The sequence below is a fragment of the Pleurodeles waltl genome, chromosome 1_1 (genome assembly GCF_031143425.1).
Source record: "Pleurodeles waltl isolate 20211129_DDA chromosome 1_1, aPleWal1.hap1.20221129, whole genome shotgun sequence".
Lineage (NCBI taxonomy): Eukaryota > Metazoa > Chordata > Amphibia > Caudata > Salamandridae > Pleurodeles > Pleurodeles waltl.
In genome coordinates, this window is record NC_090436.1 from 434,471,917 (window position 1) to 434,491,746 (window position 19,830).

The following is a 19,830-nucleotide window of genomic DNA, read 5'->3' on the forward strand; positions in this document are numbered from 1 at the left end:
ACATGATATTGTGATTATTCAAAGTTCCTAGAATACCTCAGTGAAATAACTTTCATTTGAAGTATTACTTGTAAATCTTGAACCCTTGGTTCTTAAAATAAACTAAGAAAATATATTTTTCAATATAAAAACCTATTGGCTTGGAGTAAGTCTTTGAGTGTGTGTTCCTCATTTATTGCCTGTATGTGTACAACAAATGCTTAACACTACCCTCTGATAAGCCTACTGCTCGACCACACTACCACAAAATAGAGCATTAGAATTATCTCTTTTTGCCACTATCTTACCTCTAAGGTGAACCTTTGGACTCTGTGCATGCTATTTCTTACTTTGAAATAGTACATACAGAGCTAACTTCCTACACCCAAGCAATACCATCCCCGGAGGCGGGTCTGTGAACCAAATTCATACTAGGAAGTCCTGCAGGACTGAATCGCTTCAGACCTGACTATACAGGCAGCAGTGTTTGGTAAACGTGTGCAATGACACCAACGTTGCTGCCTCACAGATGTCTAGGACGGACCTCCGCATGCTAATGCAGTGGTTGCAGCTGTTGCTCTGGTGAAGTGAGCACGCACACCTTCCAGGTGTTGAATTTTAGCCAGTGCATAGCAAATTTTAATACAGATAACGAACCATCTTGAGATGGTCCTCTTCTGCACTGCTCGACCTTTCTTTGCACCCACATACCCCACAAAGAGTTTATCCACCTTGTACTCTTTGTACGATCAAGATAGAACGCCAATGCTCTTTTTGGGTTGAGACGGTAAAGTGTCTCCTCTTCCTTGGAAGGATGTGGGGGGTGCATAAAAAGTAGACAAGGTAATGGATTGGCCTATATGAAAGGTAGAAAGGAAACCCTAGTATGATGCACCACCTTGTCAGGATGGATGGAGATGAAAGGTGGCTTCGAAGAAAGCCTGCAGCTCGCTCACTCTGCGGGCAGAGGTGATAGCTACAAGAAGTAAGGAGGCGAAGTGGGCAATCAGAAAAGTAAGAACTACGTTCAAATCCCACTGTGACATTATGAACGGGGAAGGAGGAAATAGATGGATAAGACCCTAAAGAAATCTTCCAAAGATGGGAGATTTAAACAAAGAGGGTTGGTAAGGCAATCTGAGGAAAGTCAAGAAGACAGACAAATAACTCTTGAGAGTGACCAGTGCAGAAGCCTGCTGCGCCTCATAAAGAACAAACAAAAGAACCTCAGAAAGAGGTACAGAGAGTGGATCAACAGACTTAGCTGTACACCATGCTATAAATTTGTTCCGTGGGCAGTCATACACTGTTTTGGTAGAGGGATGCATGGTTGCCAATGTAGGAAAGTTCCCTCTCTTCCACACTTTTTGCCTGATGTCAGTGTGCTTAGACTGTTTTAACTGGGATCCTGCTAACAAGGACCCCATTGATTGTTCTCTCTCCCTTAAATGTAGTTAGTTTGTGTCAGGAGATTACCATTAAATCAAGCTTCCACAGGAGCAGATGCCATTTACCCAACTCCCTCTAACAGATGAGTGCACAGACTTTACTGATTATCTGAACCCTCCATCCGCTAGGGGGAAAGGGGAATGGGAACAGAAAAAGAGAGACCGCCCCCAGATCCAGTTCCAGCCTATGTTTCCCACTTGAAGGTAGGATGTTCAGTGTGTGCTCCTGTAACCTGTACCTTTCTTCTTATTGGGATTTTTTTAAAGGAACGTCCTGCATTCGGGGTGATACGAGCATAGATAAGTATATTCCTATTGCGCATTCAACTGTTCAGCAATTCACATTCACCCAAGTCTATCGTTCATTGAACCTGGATCTTTTGAGAGACTATCTTCTCTCTAAGAGAACATTGTTAACTTAATATCTTCTTTTCTCCACGAGACAGAGGTATCCAAGGTTCTATGGAGAACAGTTCAAAGCTTCACAAATAAACCATCTACTAATGTCTTTTACAGGAAACGAAAACTCCTTCGGAAGGTTCAGTTTTCTCAATCACAGTCTCTAGGAATTAGTCTGAGCACTGAGGTTTGTCTCTAAGACTGGCAAGTCTGCCAGGCGAAGAGTTTTTGAATATATATGTACATATATATACTGGGAAGTCTGGAAATCATACAAAAGGATTCCTTACTGCAGTTGCTTGAAGTTCTGTTAAGCGAAAACAAATTCTCCTCAGATAACTGATAGCCAGTTGTTGAAAGAAGGAAGAAATTCAGCTTCTTCAGAAGGGAAAAAGTAGCTGGTGTGCACACCGTAACAAGAAATTATTCAAGAATTCTCATTCTCCTCAGGATGACGGTTGAAGTGCACAGCTCCCAGAGAGAAACAGCTGGAGGGAAGCTTCAGCACAAGACTAAGGAAGAAACACTAGAGCACTGACCTCACAAAGATTTGCGGCCACCATCTTGAGTGGCAGTTAAACCTGAAGAAGCTAGTTCTAAGAACAGCTTCCACAAGAGCCACCAGGAGTGAGGACACCGCTGCAACCAGCGTGGGTACAAGGAAAACGGGAATCGTTTTTGCTGAGGGAAGATCTTACCAACACTGGCAATAGTTTTCCTGGCAGTTTACTACTTCTTATACCCCACAATTGGCATACTGGTGTACCCCTGTAAGTCCCTAGTATATGGTACTTAGGTACCCAGCGCATTGGTACACATGGGGTTCCCCATGGGATGCAGCATGTACTACACCACCCATGGGTGCCCAATCAAACTGTGTCTGCAGGCCTGCCATTAGCAGCCTCCTTGCATGCACCCTTCCACTGCTGGTCACTACACCAGGTCACTCTAAGTCACCCGTATGGTAGGCCCTTATAGCCCAAAGGGCAGGGAGCAGGTCCCTGTGTGTGGGTGGGCACCCCTGCGTGAGCAGAGGTGACCCTACAAACTCCAGTTCCTATCCCCTGGATTTCGTAAGTGCGGGGAACCCATTTTAGCTATGTCATGGCCACTGGTCTAGCTACTCAAAACCTGGGTACGTTTGGTATCAAATATGTCAGAATCATACTCCAATACTGATTCCAAAATTGGTGGCATGATTCAATGTACTCTGGGGGTTCCTTAGAGGATCCTCCAGTTCTCCTCCTACCAGTCTTCCAGGGTCTGTGGGCAGCCTGCGCTGCTGCAGCCCCCGGGACACTATTCTGCTCTACTGCTGCTTGACCAGCCCAAGCATGAGACAGCATAACAAAGGATTTTCTGTAGGAGAGGGGTGCAACCTCCTCTCCTTTGGAAATAGGTGTTACTGAGCGAAGAAGGGGTAGCCTCCCCATGTCACTGGATTACTTTGAAGGACACATTTGGTGCTCTCCTTGCATTATCCGGGTTGAAGCAGTCCAGGGACCACTGGTCCTTGCTCTGGCATGAAAACAAAAAGGAAAGGTTAGTGTCTACTCCCCTGTCCAGGACCACCACCAGGGTGGTGCCCAGAGCTCCTCCAGGTGGCCACTTGGTTTTGCAATCTTTGATAAGAGATGTGCAGATGCCTCTGGGAGCATCTGACCGGGTAGGCCAGGTACCTGACATCAGAAACCCCTCTTGATAGGAGGTCACTCCAAGGAGTGACCAAACCCCCTTTTTGTGCTACTTAGGGACCCCCTTCAGGGTGCGTCCCCAGATGTAGTGCAAGATTCCACCAGGACTCCTCTGCAAAGACATCTCCTGCTCCTGGCCTCCGGAACCTCTGCTGGGCAACACAGGAACCGAACGAGCCTGAGAAGACTTCTCCATGTGGGTGGAGAGTTGGATCATCCTTGGTCAGCTGTTTGAGGTTTGACGCCAGAAGTGGAGAACTTGAAGTTCCAGGCGACTTGCTGCTTGGAGAACGATGTCTCACGTTGTGTCTCCTCTTTTTCATGCATTTTCTCAGCTATCACTTGGAAGAAAAAAGAGATGGAAAGTTTGGCCTTGAAACAGATTTTTGATGTCCCCAATGTTCATCCCATACTTTGGCCCTGAACATCTAGGCTTCTCATTCTTTAAACGCTGTAGGATGTATTTTTTGACAGGAGGCGCAGTTGTGAACGTCTTGGTCAGACCACAGACAGATAGAAGGAAGGTCCGTGATGGACATCTGACCGCTGCAGTCTTGACACAGCTTAAATCTTGCAGCAACATTCTGAAGAAACCTGTACTTCTTAAGATAAGAGAACAAAGACATTGTCAAAAAACGATTGTAGGAAAGTGCCACTGCTGGCATGGCTACCCCCGCCCCCCCCCCCCCCCAACACACACACCTTTTTCTTAGTGATGATGCCAATTTTGACTGAAAGTGTGCTGGGATCCTGCCCAGCACCAGTGTTCTTTCACAAAATCTGTACCCTTGTTTCCACAATTGGCACACCCCTAGCATGCAGTTAAAAAGGCCAGGGAATGTCCCCAAGGGCTGCAGCATGTATTATGCCACCCTAGGGGACTTCTCACCAAGCACGTGTACACTGCCTTTGCAGCTTGTGTGTACTGTGGCATGGGTAAGACACCCCTCTAGCAGGCCTTACAGCCCTAAGGCAGGGAGCACTATACCACATGTGAGGGAATAGCTGCATGAGCAATATGCCCCTACAGTGTTTAAGTTCATTCTTAGATATTGTAAGTGCAGTGTAGCCATACATATGTTCTGGGAGTTTCTCATTACGAACTCCATAGCTCCATAATGGCTTCACTGAATATTGAGAAGTTTGATATCAAACTTCTCAGCACAATAAACCCCCACTGATGCCAGTGTGGGATTTACTGAAAAATGCATCCAGAAGGCATCTTAGAGATGTCCCCTGTATGTTAGCCAAACGGCTAGTGCAGGACTGACCAGTCTGTGCCAGCCTGCCATTTTCAGACAAGTTTCTGACCACATGGGGTGAGAGCCTTTGTGCTCTTGGTGGTCAGAAACAAAGCCTGTCCTGGGTGGAGGTGCTTCACACCTTCTTCCTGCAGGAACTGTAACACCTGGCAGTGAGCCTCAAAGGCTCAAGCCTTGTGTTACAGTGCCCCAGGGTACTCCAGCTAGTGGGGTTGTCCACCCCCAGGACAAAGCCCCACTTTTGGTTGAAATTCCGGCGGGTAAATTAGGGAAAACAGGGAGGAGTGACACCCCAGCTAGGGCCACCCTAAGGTGCCCACAGCTGAAGTGACCCTCTTAATGCAGAATCCTCCATTTTGGTTTGGAGGACAGGGACCAATAGGGTTAGGTTTGTGCCTCCCACTCCCCAAAGGAAGTGGGCACAGGAAGGGTGTAGCCACCCTCAGGGACGGTAGACATTGGCTACTGCCCTCTGACCTCTGTAACACCACTAAATCTTGTATTTAAGGGCTTCCCGGAACCAAGCTCATCAGATTCCTGGCGACCTGACAAAAAGAAGAAGGACTGCATAGCTAAAACCCCCAGCAAAGATAAAGGAAGACTACAACTGACTTGGCCCCAGCCCTACCGGCCTGTCTCCTGCTTCAAAGAACCTGAAAAAGAACAACGACACATCCAGCAGGACCAGAGACCTCTGCCAAGCTCCAGAGGATTGCCCTGCACCCAAAACGACCAAAAACTCCCCTGGACAGCGGCCCTGTCCAAAGAAGAAACAACAATCAAGGACTCCAGCCTCACTCCGAATGCGTGGGTCCTGACTACTCTGCACTCGACGCCCACTGCCATGTCTAGGTGGCCCAACCAGCCAGAGAGGATCCCCTGGAGATTCTGACCAAGTGCCCCGCCTGGGTTGACCTCTCCACCACTCCACGACACCGCCTGCAGAGGGAATCCTGAGGACACCCCGACTGTGAAAGCTCCGGACGAAGATATCCAACGCCTAAAGATAGACTGCACCTGCAGCCTCCAGGCCTTGGAGAACCTGACCACCGGTGCAGCTACGTTCAGCAGGCAGCTCTCCTCCCTTTCTAGCCTGTGGTTTGCCCGAGAAAACCTCCTGGACCTCGCATGCAGCCTCTGAGTGACCCCCAGGGTTACCTCTGTTAACCTCGGGGGACCCCTGGACTCTGTGCACAGTATGGCCCTCATTATGATGAAGACTGCCAGCACGGAGAAGATCCCGCCGGCCCTATAATGATGCTCCCGCTGGGCTGTCGAGCGGAAGCAGTGTTTCCGCCTGCTGGCCCAGCAGGAAACACGGTCTCTACATTGACATAGGTTCCAACTGGAGCAGGCGCCAATGTGGCAGTGCGGCGGGTGCAGCAGCACCCGTCACGCATTTTGCTACCCGTAATTCAGGCAGTGAAATGCACGATGGGTCTGTGCATGGGGGCCAGGTGCATGGGCAGTGCAGGGGCCCCCAGGTGGGCCCCGCATCACCCATTCCGCCAGCCTTTCCCTGGCAGTGTAAACCGCCAGGAAAAGGCTGGTGGAATAGGACTCATAATCTGCAGGGCAGCGCTGCTTGCAGCATTGCCCTGTCGGATCTACAACGCTGCCACTGCCAGGCTGCCTGGTGGTGGGGGCCTGGTGGTGGCAAGGCTTATACTGTGGTGTCTTCGCCAGGGTCATGATAGGGCGGGCGGACCGTCACTACCATGGCGTTCCGACCGCCACCATTAGTCTGGTGGTCCATGGACTGCTAGATTCATAATGAGGGCCTATATCTTATTTTGATACAGTATATACAGAGCCAGCTTCCTACAGCAATAATTCCGCTAAGGAGAACTGAAGAGCTTCAAATTGCATCAATGGTGCAGAAAAAAGGGAGATGATGACAGCACACCAACGGGGGCTCTTTATGGCTCCAACATCATAATGGACCATGTGTGGCACCTAGGTGAAGCCGGCGCCGCCTACTTGTGTGGGACAGCTATTTAAAAGTTTACGTATCCAGACCGATGTCTGGGACATTCCAGTGGTTGAGAAATCTGTAGGTAGAAGTATTCATCAGAATGAGCTCTTCTTTCCATTGGTAGTAAAGAAGAAGAAACTGGACAAAGTTGAAAACTTAATATACTTTAAAAAAAAAAAACTTCTGTTCTGGTCACCCTTGATTAGACAATAAATAAGTTTCACATGAAATAAATCCCTTTAGGAAGGAAGTAATAAATGGAGTGAGACAATAAAAATAGAAATGGCAATATCTTTTGCCTTTTTTTCCAAGTTTGCCATGCATGTGAAAGCACAATGGTGGCAGTTATCAAAGGGTTTCCATGAAGGCAACATGTAGAAAGCACTCATAACTTTGGCCCAAAGGTCTTAACTTCCAACTTTCACGAGTGCACAAACAAAAATAATACTGCTTGCACAGCAGATACTTTTGGAGCCTTCACCCTTCACTACAGTGAGACTTAGTAACTTTTTTGGAACTCAGTTTGCCGCAGTGAGGCAAAGCTGCAAGCTGTAGTCGAACAGGGTGCTATAAGCCCTGATTCCTTCTCCACTGTCTCCTGCTGAAACGTATTTGCTGCTACCGAAAAGCTCAGAGCATGAGCAAACTGAATCTTTGGCCCAGCAACAATGCACTTTTGTTTCGTCGTATTGACTTGACATGTTTGTCCGGGCTCTCCAGAGGTCTTTGAAGGCAATTATTTTCTACATCCTAGGATTTTCAGGATGTTTAGAGGAGTACAATTTGGCACAGCCTAGTGTCAGGACCTCTGGAACAGGACTTGTGGGTCAAGCCTCACTCGAGCAGAAGCCACCAGAGGGGTCCAGGATAGGACTAGTTGGAATTGGTCAGGTGGACTCTTCAAGAAAAGGGCTTCTATCAGCTTGCTGGGGTCACGTAGCATAACAGGATGTCAGCAAACTGATCCGAGGAGTCCACTTCTTTTCCCTGGGTACAAGTGGGAGTGGGTCCAGCCTTTCAGGTCTCCTCACAAGGCTCAACATCAGGTGTAATCATTCTTCTGCCTTCCTCAGGTCAAGTAGTGTCCTAAAGAGGGTGCTCATAGGTGCCACGTTTATGCCTGCCACTAGCCTTGGTTGGGGTGTGATTCATGTCTCCTCCCTAACCAGGGTCACTCTACCCCCGTTTGTTGCACTTCCCTTGTGCCCTGTTGCTAACAATCCCACAGTGCCACTCTCTATCTAAAAATAAAATGTCACAACCTTTCTTTCACTGTGGAGAGCTTCTAAGCACCCCAGAGGTGTGGCCAGGGTAATGAGCACCCCCTCCTCGGTCACCACTTTAACGTGTTCTGGTGGCAGCTCCTATCCCACTGGGACTGCTGCCTGCCTAACTATGTATGACAACAGAGGGCCTACCCCAGGTGTCAGCTAATATCTGTCTGTGACTGAGTAGGGCTGTTTGAAGTTAATCAAGTCCATCAAGTTCCTGGGCATAGTTCAGATGCTCAATCTCCACACCTAAGGTCTTTGTCTCAGCTCTGGGAGCAAGTTCATACTGCAACAAAGGGGCTCTTCAGCTTCAAGGTGACAGCTAAAGATTATGAAAACTGGCATCCAGAAGCTTCAGCCAGGGAAAAGGTGAATTTCTAAAAGTATAATTTCCAAAGTAGATATTAGAAAAACACTTCTCTAGTTAATTGGGCTGTAACACATATTTCAAAAAGACCAAAAATGAATTTTATAACAGTTTCGTAGCTGGAGATATTATTAAATGTAATATTGTTTCCAGAGCTTTCCTATGAACTGTTAACCCTGCCACAGTAAAAACAGCTTCGAGGGCCATTTTACTCTAAAGACATATTTAACATTATATGTTTACATTTCGTACTGTAAATACCATGCACCCCTGTCTTAGGAGCAGTGAGGCCTACTTAGGGGTAACAATGCTTAAAAGCCTGTCAAAAGGGCTCATTTTGGCAGGGTGAATTTGCAGTCTTAAAACTGAACAGACACGCTACTGTGGTAGGCCTGCACTCATATTTAAGCTGTCATTGTGTTGGGTGGTGCAATGCTGCTGCATTTCACCAGTGACATTTAACTTACTGTCCCTGCGTATGCTTTGTACCATATACTAGGGACTTATAGGTAAGTTAAAGATGCCAATTAGGAATATAGCACATGCACTGGTGCCTGATTAGCAGCATCCCAGTGTGCTGAGTAAAAAATAAAGTTTAAAAAACAGCGTCATCAGTCCAAAATAAATTGGGGGTGATCATGCGAAAAGAGCCTACTTCCTAAAATGGCTCATCAACTCTTGCGTGGGCATCGAATCAAAGTTCATAATCAGATTCATGGTCCTCGAATGTAGACTATTGTACCACACCAAGGACTGAGAGTGGCTGGACATCGAAAGCTTTGTTTGTTTCTCTTCTTATGTTTTTTACCTTGTCAGTCAGTTTGCATTTTTGTTTAACTGAAGGAGGAGATTGGGACCACAAGAGGCTTCACAACTTGAACAGGACTGAACGTTTCTTAAGTGTGGTGACAGAGTTTGGCTTCCCTCTCCCCAATGGCTTTGGGGTGCTTTGGGCAGCACGGGCCGCAGGAATTGGTGTAATGTTTGTGGACAAGGCCACAATGACAAAAGTAAAAACTGTGAATGTCTTCGGATTGAAATAAGCTAGGTATGGCTTGTGAAGTTTGTTGTTTTAAGGGGCAACATCCCTGCTAACTGCAAAAATACCTTGGAAGAAGGTGAAAGGCTTTGATGAAAAGAATCAATATCAGGAGTAGTGCTCCAGATCAGAGTCTGCAGGCACGTAAAATGATGAACTGACATGGATACGCAGGTGGATTGTCTACATTGGCCCTGTGTTGTCATGTCTGAACAGTGACAGAGGCCAACTGAGCCCCCTGTTAAGAGTGCAGAAGCTATTACAGGTGTTTTCCAGATACAATATGGCGCCTAGGAGATTGGAGAGGTGAGGAATCTGCATTTCAAAATATTCGTCATAACAATGTTACAACTGTAGTCCAAGCTAAAAATAGGACATACAATACTAGGCAAAGACAAAAAAGTCAGACAATTCCATCCATTTCTATTTCACTCAGTTTTCTCCAGAGTTTAGGTTCTCAAGCTTTGGGGAATTCTATTAATGTCTAAATGGCAAATGACCTGGATGTACGAAATATCACTGAACCTTAACAAAACTACAGCCCATTCAATTCGACCATTCCATCCAGGTCCTGGGCCACAGTTGTTTTGAGAGGTTCTTCTTGATCCAGAAGTATTCTAAAAGTCTGGGGTTTTGGGTCCACTACTTATACTCATTTCGGCAACCTTCGAAGGAAAGTCTGTGCTGTTCACAAGGTCCTGCCTTGCCCAGGCCTAGCCCCAGACACATACCAGGGGGTTGGAGACTGCATTGTGTGAGGACAAGCACAGCCCTTTCAGATGTGTCAGCTCCTCCCTCCCCACTGTAGCCCAGGAGACTTATCAGGATTTGCAGGACACTCCTCAGCTCCCTTTGTGTCACTGTCTAGAGGGAATTCACAAACAGCCAAACTGTCAGTCTGACCCAGAGGTGGATTCCACAGGCAGGCAGAGGCACAGAATGGTTAGGCAAGAAAATGCCCACTTTCTAAAAGTGGCATTTTCAAACTAAATCGAAAAAACAACTTTACCAAAAGATGTATTTAAGAGCTCAGAGACCCCAAACTCCACACCTCAATCTGCTCCCAATGGGAAACTGAACTTAAAAGATATTTAAAGGAAGTCCCCATATTAACCTATGGGAGAGATGGGTCTTGCAATAGTGAAAAACAAATTTGGCTGTATTTCACTATTAAGACGTGTAAAACACATCAGTACATGTCCTGCCTTTAACATACACTGCACCCTGCCCATGGGGCTACTGATGGCGTACCTTAGGGGTGACTTACATGTAGTAAAAGGGAAGGTTTGGGCCTGGCAAGTGGGTACAATTGGCAGTGCAAAACTGCACACACAGACACTGCAGTGGCAGGTCTGAAACATATTTACAGCGCTACTCGTGTGGGTGGCACAATCAGTACTGCAGGCCCACTAATTACATTTGTTTACAAGCCCATGGCACCTCTAGTGCACTTTACTAGGGACTTACTAGTAAATCAGATATGCCAATCAGGGATAACTAGTCATATTCACAATTTACACAGGGAGCATTTGCACTTTAGCACTAGTCAGAAGTGATAAAGTGCCCAGAGTACCAAAAACCAGCAAAAACAAAGTCCAGCACACAGTCAAAAACACAGGAAGCTGTGGCAAAAAGACAGGGGAAACCACGCCAAGGATGCCAAGTCTAACAGAGATGGAAAGCCTTAAGCAGGGTAGGAACAAAGCAGTAGCCAGTGCTCTAAACCACCTAGTTTTCTGGGATGAAAGTAGTACTCAGTTGCAAAGCACTTAGGGCTTTTCCTGCTCACCGATGCACATACTTGTATTTATAGCAATCAAGGAGCCCATGTTCCTGGGCACTTAATTACAAAAGCACCATGGTCTAAAAGTGCTTATGACGTAATCTTCCCAAGGCCAGGCTAAATTGACAAAGCCTAACAAAGTTAGTAAAGTCAGCAGGATTGCTTTATTTAAAATGACACCCCTCTACAGACTGACATTGCATCTGACATAGGTCAGGGTTATTGTGATTATGGGGTTCGGGACACACTGGGGTGAAATTTGATATGAGGCTGTTAAAGGTACTTACATCTACCTGAATGCACAAATTTGAAATTTAATGCTTAGCATTCAGGAGTGTGTGTGCCTAATAAAAGTACTTTCTCTTTTGAAAAGAAAAAACACTGACTAGACAAAATTTATTGAGCGTTGGTGTAGGTTAGTAATCTCATTTCATTTGCATGCAATCACATCTCCTCTGGGTAGGCTTTGGACAGCTGTGCTTAGCTACCAAAAACTACAATGGAGTTCTTGTTTCACAATAAAAAGACCAATGTTGAATTATTACTTGTGCAGCACTCACATCCTTTTCAACTAATAATCCAATTTCTTACAGTAATCACAAACTTAAAGCTGTTAAAGTAGCTAGCATTTTTAAAATCAACATCTTTGCAGCACATTTAAAAATGCGTAGTTTTCCTTCTTACCTATTTTCATTAGATTGTAACCATATAAACTGCTCCATGGTAAGTATACAATGATTTATCATTGTAAGCTGCAGCAGAGTTGTTTTCACTGGTGTGTGTTTCTGAAGTCACAACAAATACTATATATCCCGGCATTCATAAGAGTTTGAAAGGCGGAACAGTGTATATACATTTTTTTAATACTATGTACGAAGCAGGAGTTATGTAACAAATATTACTTTGCTGAAATCGGAATTTCATCTATTTTTCAGAAACGTATAACTATGCAGGTATGCCAATTGGTTTGACACCTATTTCCACCACCAACTGTAAGAAGGTAGAAACCATAAAAAATAGGAAAAATTTATTACTCAGAAAAATGCAAAAACTAGTCAACATTTCATTTTTCAGAACTCTGCAAAAAATTAAACAATCCCCATTCCTGCAAAGCATGATTTCCATTTAAAAAAAAATAAAAAAAATGTTTACTCTATTTTGATTGTTTTCTCAGTTCCCTCTAGAGGGAGGAGTCCACAAACCCACAGTACTGTATGAATCTCCAACATGTGTGAAAAAGGTGTAAACTTGGCCTGGGTACATTCTGTGGCTCAAGACCAATGTGCCCCAAACATCAAAAAGGGCTCACAATCGGAGGTGGAAAAGCCTCAGCAGACATTAGATTATACTCCACATACTAAATGAAATATTTTCAAACGTAAAAATAAAAACAAAGTTAACATTAGAATTCCTATTTTTCAGTTTACTTTAAATAGCATTATCCTTACATTCAAATATAAAAGGTTTAACTAATGTTAAGTTATAAATTAAAAGTAAAATACCATTACAATTTAAAGACACTAATTCTTAACAGTGTGTGTGTGTTTGCGCGCACATATGTATTAAAACACTAATATACACATTCATAAATTTAAAATTGGGAAACTTTAAACTTTTAAAAATTAATTTACCTGCAATGTAAAAACCTGTGACGCAAAAGTCTTAAAACTTAACTGTGATGTAACGACTCCAGATGTAACTTCTGTGACATAATGGCTTGCACTGAAAACAATGTAAAGTAAGAAAATTAGCTACTTACCTGTAACTTTAGTTCTCCAGTATTGGAATCGTTCATAGATTCACATGCTTGAATCATTCCTCCTCGTCTAGAGCCTCCGGTATATTTAATTAAGTAGTATTAACATAGGTTTAAACCTAAAGGCCCTCAGACTTCTCAGTTTAGCAAGGTATCAGAGTAATTTTAACAAAAAGGGCCAAACGTCAGGGTCCACCAATCAGGCGACACCACCCTATAGAACCTTCCTGGGAGAAGCTCCACCACCTCAGATTTTCGAAGCACAAGTGTGTATAGGACATAAAAGAGAAGAGAGAGGTGAAGGTGAGCTTCTCCAGGGAGGCGGGCGAGTCGCATGTGAATCTATGAAAGATTCCAATACTGGAGAATTAAAGTTACAGGCCATGTGCCACTTATTTGAGGGTCTTTAAAAACTGCTCCCCAACCCTCCAGAGAGGCATCTGTGATGATTGTCCATGGGGCTGGATGATGAAGAAAAGATAGACCGATAGAAAGATGATGTTCCCAAGACCATCACACCAGATCCTTGGTGATTGCTGTAGTAATTTTGATCTGATCTTCGAAGCTTCCTGAAACCTGGAGCCATTACAGATTGATCTGCTCTTAGTCAGGCCTAAGCTGTTGAGTAAGGCAATGCACTTTCTTGTTGACCTGCGTGCTGCCAAATATGTGTCCGCTTTTATCAGCCAGTCGAAGTATGGGAATACTTGAAGTTTTCTTCTCCTGAGAAAGGCTGCAATAGGAGCTAGGCACTTCGTGAATATTCTGGGAGCTGATTTTAGACCGAATGGGAGGACTTGAAATTGAAAATGGCTTCCACTACCATGAATCTCAGGAGCTGTCTGTGGGCTGGGTGAATTGGGATGTGGAAATACGCATCGTTTAGGTCTAGGGTAGACTAAGTCTCACTGGTTCAGCTGAAGAAGGACGTCATGCAGGGTGATCATGCTGAACAACTGTTTTCTCAAGTAGGCATTTAATTCTCTGAAATCAAGGATCGGTCTAGAGTCTTTCCACTTTTTGCAAATGAAGAAGAATCTGGAGTAAAAACCTTTTCCTCGCTGTGATGAAGGCACCCTTTCTATTGCGCCCTTGAGGAGCATTTTATTGATCTCTCTCTTGAGGAGTTCTGGAGACTTCAGGGAAGTTCTGCAAAGAGGATTGGGAGGAGGCATTTGGACAAATTCTAGTGTGTGTCTACACTTTAATAGCTGAAAGACCCACTTGTCCGATGTTACGGTTTGCCATTGCTAGAGAAACGAAGATATTTTTCTGCCTAGAACTGGGGGCATGGTTGGGGGTAGCCGGAGCCCTGGACACATCATGCACTGCGAGCCGAGTCTTTAGTTGGACGAGATGCCAGTCCCTGGGTGGCAGACCTGCTGTACGCCGCTGGTGGTGGCTGTCTTTGGGTGTAATGTTGATGAAATTGCTACGAGGAGGAAGCAAACGACAGATATCTGAATTGCTCGTAGCCTCCCCTATATGAAGGCATTCCATGCCCTCTTGTGCCTCAAAAGGAAGGCTTCCGAAACTGGAGTGTACCCAATATTTTGCAGTATCCGAGTCGGATTTAATCGGCTGCAATGCCTCATCAATATGCTTGTCAAACAACGCTTGAACATCAAAAGGGAGATCTAGTATCTTATTCTGCACTTCAAAACAGAATGATGTGGCCTTCATCCAACCTTGTCTTTGGAGGACAGCCGCACCTACAAGCTGACGAAATGCTGTAGTGGCTATGTCTATTGGGCAATCAATTATCCCTGCCAATGTGTGTTCTCCCTCATGCACTGTCTTTCTAGCCTCCGATTTAATGTCCTCCGGCAACTGATCAAGATATGGGGCAATGTCAGCCCATAATTGCCTATCATATCTGGCTAACACTGCCAGGGAGTTAGCCACTCTTACAGTGATTCTAGACATTGATAAAAAACATTTTTACTGATGTTGTCTAATTGTCTGCCCTCTTTGTCGGGAGGTGCTGAAATTGGAGCAGAGGGATTGTTGGATCTTCTCTGGGCTGCTTGTGTTACCACTGAATCTGGATGGGGGTGACCAGTCAAGCATGCTGGGGCATCTTCCGGTGCTTTGTACTTCTTATCCAAGCAAGGAAGTACTGCTGTGACTGTAGCATGGTTTTGCATAACCCTCCTCCCATTTATAACTGACCAGTGGCATGGAGCGTACTGACTTCTGAAATGGTTCTTTAAAATCATTTAGAAAACAATCAGTTTGCTTGGATGGCATTGGAAGTGCAAAACGCTTAGCTGCTCTTTCCATAGGATTATGGAATCCTCTGATGTCATCTGGAGGTGAATCTACTTTTGGGTGTGAAGGAGGAGGAGGAGCCGGGATAATATACTTATCCCACTCAGACTGGTTGCAGAGGAGCTCACCTTCCTATTGTTCTCCCTCCGATATGTCAGCCTCATGTGGTAGGGTCATATCCGGTGTGGCCACATTCAACAGCGGTAGAGTGGTTGGCCTCTGACGTGAGGTGGCTACTCTTGAAACAGGCGATGAAGGAGGTTGAGGTTGCACATGTTCTGAAGGAGGAAAGCGCCAACCGTAGTCGGCTAGCATCGCTCTGATGTCAGATAATAATGAGCTTGGCGTATACAAATCCTCCTGATATGGCTGATCACTTGCACAGTACTGTGGATCATAAGTTTTGCCGTACTCCTCATCATCATCCTGATACTTTACTTTCAACTGTGAGTGGGTGTGCAACATACCTTGCAGTCCTTGCTAGAGTGGTCTGGGTAAACGCAGTATATCTAGTCCTGATGAAGGTCTTCAGAGTGTAATCCCTTTTTCCCACAGGTCTCGCAGGATCTGAACAAACCCTTCCTTTCCTTGTCAGACATGTTGTAGGCTTTATCAACAATCAGTCTGAATACGTTTTGAAGAGTATAACTTTGAAGTTATGCCAAAAGATGTGAAGAATCGAGCAGAACTCTGATGAGTCTCTCTAGCATGACATGCAGTAGAAAATCTGAGGTGCTGGAGCTTCTCTCGGGAAGCTTCTAGAAGGTGTTGTTGCCTGATTGGTGGACCCTGACGTTTGGTCCTTTTTCGTAAAATGACTCTCAGAGTGCTAAACTGAGAGGCCTAAGAGCCTTTAGGTTTAAACCTATGTTAATACTACTTAATTAAATATACAGGGAGCTCCCATCTCGACGACGGGGAATGATTCAAGCATGTGAATCTATGAAAGTTCAAATACTGGAGTAACAGCAACATACACGACTCTCTGTGTAAGTGGTCCGCACACTAGCATGTTATATGTGAATCTGCATGGCATTACACTGGGACAGTTGCATTAAATAAATTAGAAATTATTTTGTTACAGATTCTTGTCAGAGAGCCAGTTGTGTAATAAATCAACTCCATCACCCATTATTTTGAAGTGAAACTAAAATAAAGGGAGCTTTGTTAAATATTAAAATTAAGTGATTTAATTCAATTCCTGTAGACTACAGAAAAGCTTATGTTACCTATGAACAAAAGTTCGACTTAATAAATTGCACTAAGCGCCACAACGGTAGGTCAAAGCTTGCTGTAGAATGGAACATTTTTGAAAAGCAAACGATACACCATACATATTGGTTGAGGAACTGCGAAAAAAAAATTGTAAAAAATATTTTTAAACTTGACATAATGAACTTACTACTAAAGTAGGTTGTGTTTTACATTTACTTCCATCGTGCTGATCTACTTTCTCTGATTTTTCCTCTCCAGGTTTCTCCAGGGTCGTGTTCTCAGTTGCTGAGCTGCTTTTCCTTCCAGCTGTTCTTCCAAGGTTTGGCTTTGGCTTTTGGAATCGACCTCGTCTTAACTGTGCTAGTTTGAGAATCTGGGGCTGGGTATGCTCTTCTAAACATGTGGCATCTTGATCATATCTAAAATGATAAATGTTAGCCAATAATTATTTTTTCGGAGTTAGCTGCACAACTCATATTTCAAACAGCAGCTCTGGTTAAAATCTATAGCCAAATAAAAACACTTCTATCCAAAACTTGAAGTAATATTTTTTTTATCTGCCACAGAAATCTACTTGCCACTGCTCTGGGGAAACCAGCCATTCCACTACCATTGTCTGGCTAGAACCACTGTTCCTCAGAGCAGTGATACAGACCCCATTCACTTTCACCTGGTGGAAGGGACTACTCCCACCCTCAGGGATCACAAAGCTCAACCTCTGAGTCTACCTCCCATCTTAGGGAGATCATGGCATGGTCTATGACATGTCCCTAGGGACTACGTGTCACTAAGGGCACACTGCCCATCCCTGTATAGGTCCCACCATTAGGTGATTTCTTAGGACAGACCAAGTCCCCCTGCTTGTGCCATAGCTGAGAACACTCAAAAGCTGCTGGACTGAAAACGTGGCACCCTGGACCACCGCCCACCAGAACCTCCTACATGTTTCTCATTAGAGGCTTGGAAACCCTTTCCCCACCTTACTCTGGGACTTGTCTGTGTCATCTTTGAGCTCCTCCTCACTATTCTGGGAGGTGGGTTATTGGGGGGGGCGGGGCTGAACCACACTTCTTGGGGGTCATTCCTAGATACCTTCTTATGGACCCAGGTGCTGAGCCAGAGGTCTGCCTCCTTAGTAAGCTCTCAGGGACCTGGTGTTGGAGCAGAGCTGCAAAACAAAGACTGAACAAATGTTCCTTTGCAATCAAGTTATACAGCCCTGGTAACCCTAAACATCACTGTCCTTTCCTCTGCCATCTAGTGTCTTCCAAAAGGAATCTACAAAACCCACCCAGGACTGATAGCCAGCTTCTGCCTGTCCCTTAAGTTTTGCTTATGATTTTGAGGGGCAAGATCGTATTTGCTTACAGGGTTTCCTTCATGGGTGGATAACTTCATCCTGCATCCCCCTTCTTCAAGGCCAGTAAGGCAGCCCTCCCCCATTGGGTATATGCTCCCAGAGACTAGGCCCCAATCCTCCTCGGGGATCCTGTGCATCTGTAAAGTTACCTCATAAGCTTCAAACCATTTATCAATGTTGCCCCCAATAACAAGTTCAGACACCAGACCTTTAGGAATGTGGACTCGCTTGTCTCCAGAGGGTACTATAGGTATGCTGCCGCTGACATTGCTGGACTAGCCTAGCTTTTATGTCCCGCTCTTTGAGGCTTCTCTTGTGAACTATCTTCTCTCCTCTCCCTCAATGGCCAATTTCCTCTCCTCCAAGGCTCTCTCAGCCTTCTTTAGCTCTGCCTCCATTGCCAGTTTCCTTTCCTCAATCCTTAACTGGGCCATCTGCAGACTAAATTCCTATTTGGCCTTCCTGCTTGCTAGCCAGTATCTATCGGGACAGGCCTGGAGAAACCACACTGCTCTCTGCTCTAGCAGGGAGCTCCAACCTAAGAGATAAGTCATCCCCCACAGCTGACTGGTGTAGGAAAGTACCATCTTGCCTGGCATGTTACCCCCATATTTTACTGTATATATGTTGTTTTAGTCTATGTGTCACTGGGACCCTGCCAGGCAGGGCCCCAGTGCTCATAAGTATGTGCCCTGTATGTGTTCCCTGTGTGATGCCTAACTGTCTCACTGAGGCTCTGATAACCAGAACCTCAGTGGTTATGCTCTCTCTGCTTTCCAAATTGTCTCTAACAGGCTAGTGACCAATTTCACCAATTCACATTGGCATACTGGTACACCCATATAATTCCCTAGTTTATGGTACTGAGGTACCCAGGGTATTGGGGTTCCAGGAGATCCCTATGGGCTGCAGCATTTCTTTTGCCACCCATAAGGAGATCTGACAATTCTTACACAGGCCTGACAGTGCAGCCTGGGTGTAATAACGTCCACGTTATTTCATAGCCATTTACCACTGCACTTAAGTAACTTATAAGTCACCTATTTGTCTAACCTTCACCTGGTGAAGGTTGGGTGCAAAGTTACTTAGTGTGTGGGCACCCTGGCACTAGCCAAGGTGCCCCCACATCGTTCAGGGCAAATTCCCCAGACTTTGTGAGTGCGGGGACACCATTACACGTGTGCACTATACATAGGTCACTACCTATGTATAGCGTCACAATGGTAACTCCGAACATGGCCATGTAACATGTCTAAGATCACGGAATTGTCACCCCAACGCCATTCTGGCATTGGGGAGACAATTCCATGATCCCCTGGGTCTCTACCACAGAACCCGGGTACTGCCAAACTGCCTTTCCGGGGTCTCCACTGCAGCTGCTGCCAACCCCTCTGACAGGTTTCTGCCCTCCTGGGGTCCAGGCAGCCCTGGCCCAGGAAGGCAGAACAAAGGATTTCCTCTGAGAGAGGGTGTAACACCCTCTCCCTTTGGAAATAGGTGTGAAGGCGGGGGAGCAGTAGCCTCCCCCAGCCTCTGAAAATGCTTTGATGGGCACAGATGCTGCCCATCTCTGCATAAGCCAGTCTACACCGTTCAGGGATCCCCCAGCCCTGCTCTGGCGCGAAACTGGACAAAGGAAAGGGGAGTGACCAACCCCTGACCTGCACCTCCCAGGGGAGGTGCCTAGAGCTCATCCAGTGTGCCCCAGACCTCTGCCATCTTGGATTCAGAGGTGTTGCTGGCACCCTGGACTGCTCTGAGTGGCCAGTGCCAGCAGGTGACGTCAGAGACTCCTTCTGATAGGCTCTTACCTCTCTTAGTAGCCAATCCTCCTTCCTAGGTAGCCAAACCTCCTTTTCTGGCTATTTAGGGTCTCTGCTTTGGGAATCTCACCAGATAACGAATGCAAGAGCTCACCAGAGTTCCTCTGCATCTCCCTCTTCACCTTCTGCCAAAGGATCGACCGCTGACTGCTCAGGACGCCTGCAAAACCGCAACAAAGTAGCAAGAC

At 45.6% G+C, this 19,830-nt stretch overlaps 1 protein-coding gene across 2 annotated transcripts in view; it reads right to left on the bottom strand.

Annotated features, from left to right (window-relative positions):
- The window catches only part of BDP1 (BDP1 general transcription factor IIIB subunit), a 1,097,554-nt gene that overhangs the window by 600,574 nt on the left and 477,150 nt on the right, over window positions 1-19,830 (bottom strand). For both annotated transcript variants that reach the window (XM_069224223.1, XM_069224213.1), the window contains exon 22: window positions 16,647-16,878. In XM_069224223.1, coding sequence (XP_069080324.1) covers window positions 16,647-16,878 — 232 coding nt within the window. The remainder of the gene's footprint in view (window positions 1-16,646; window positions 16,879-19,830) is intronic.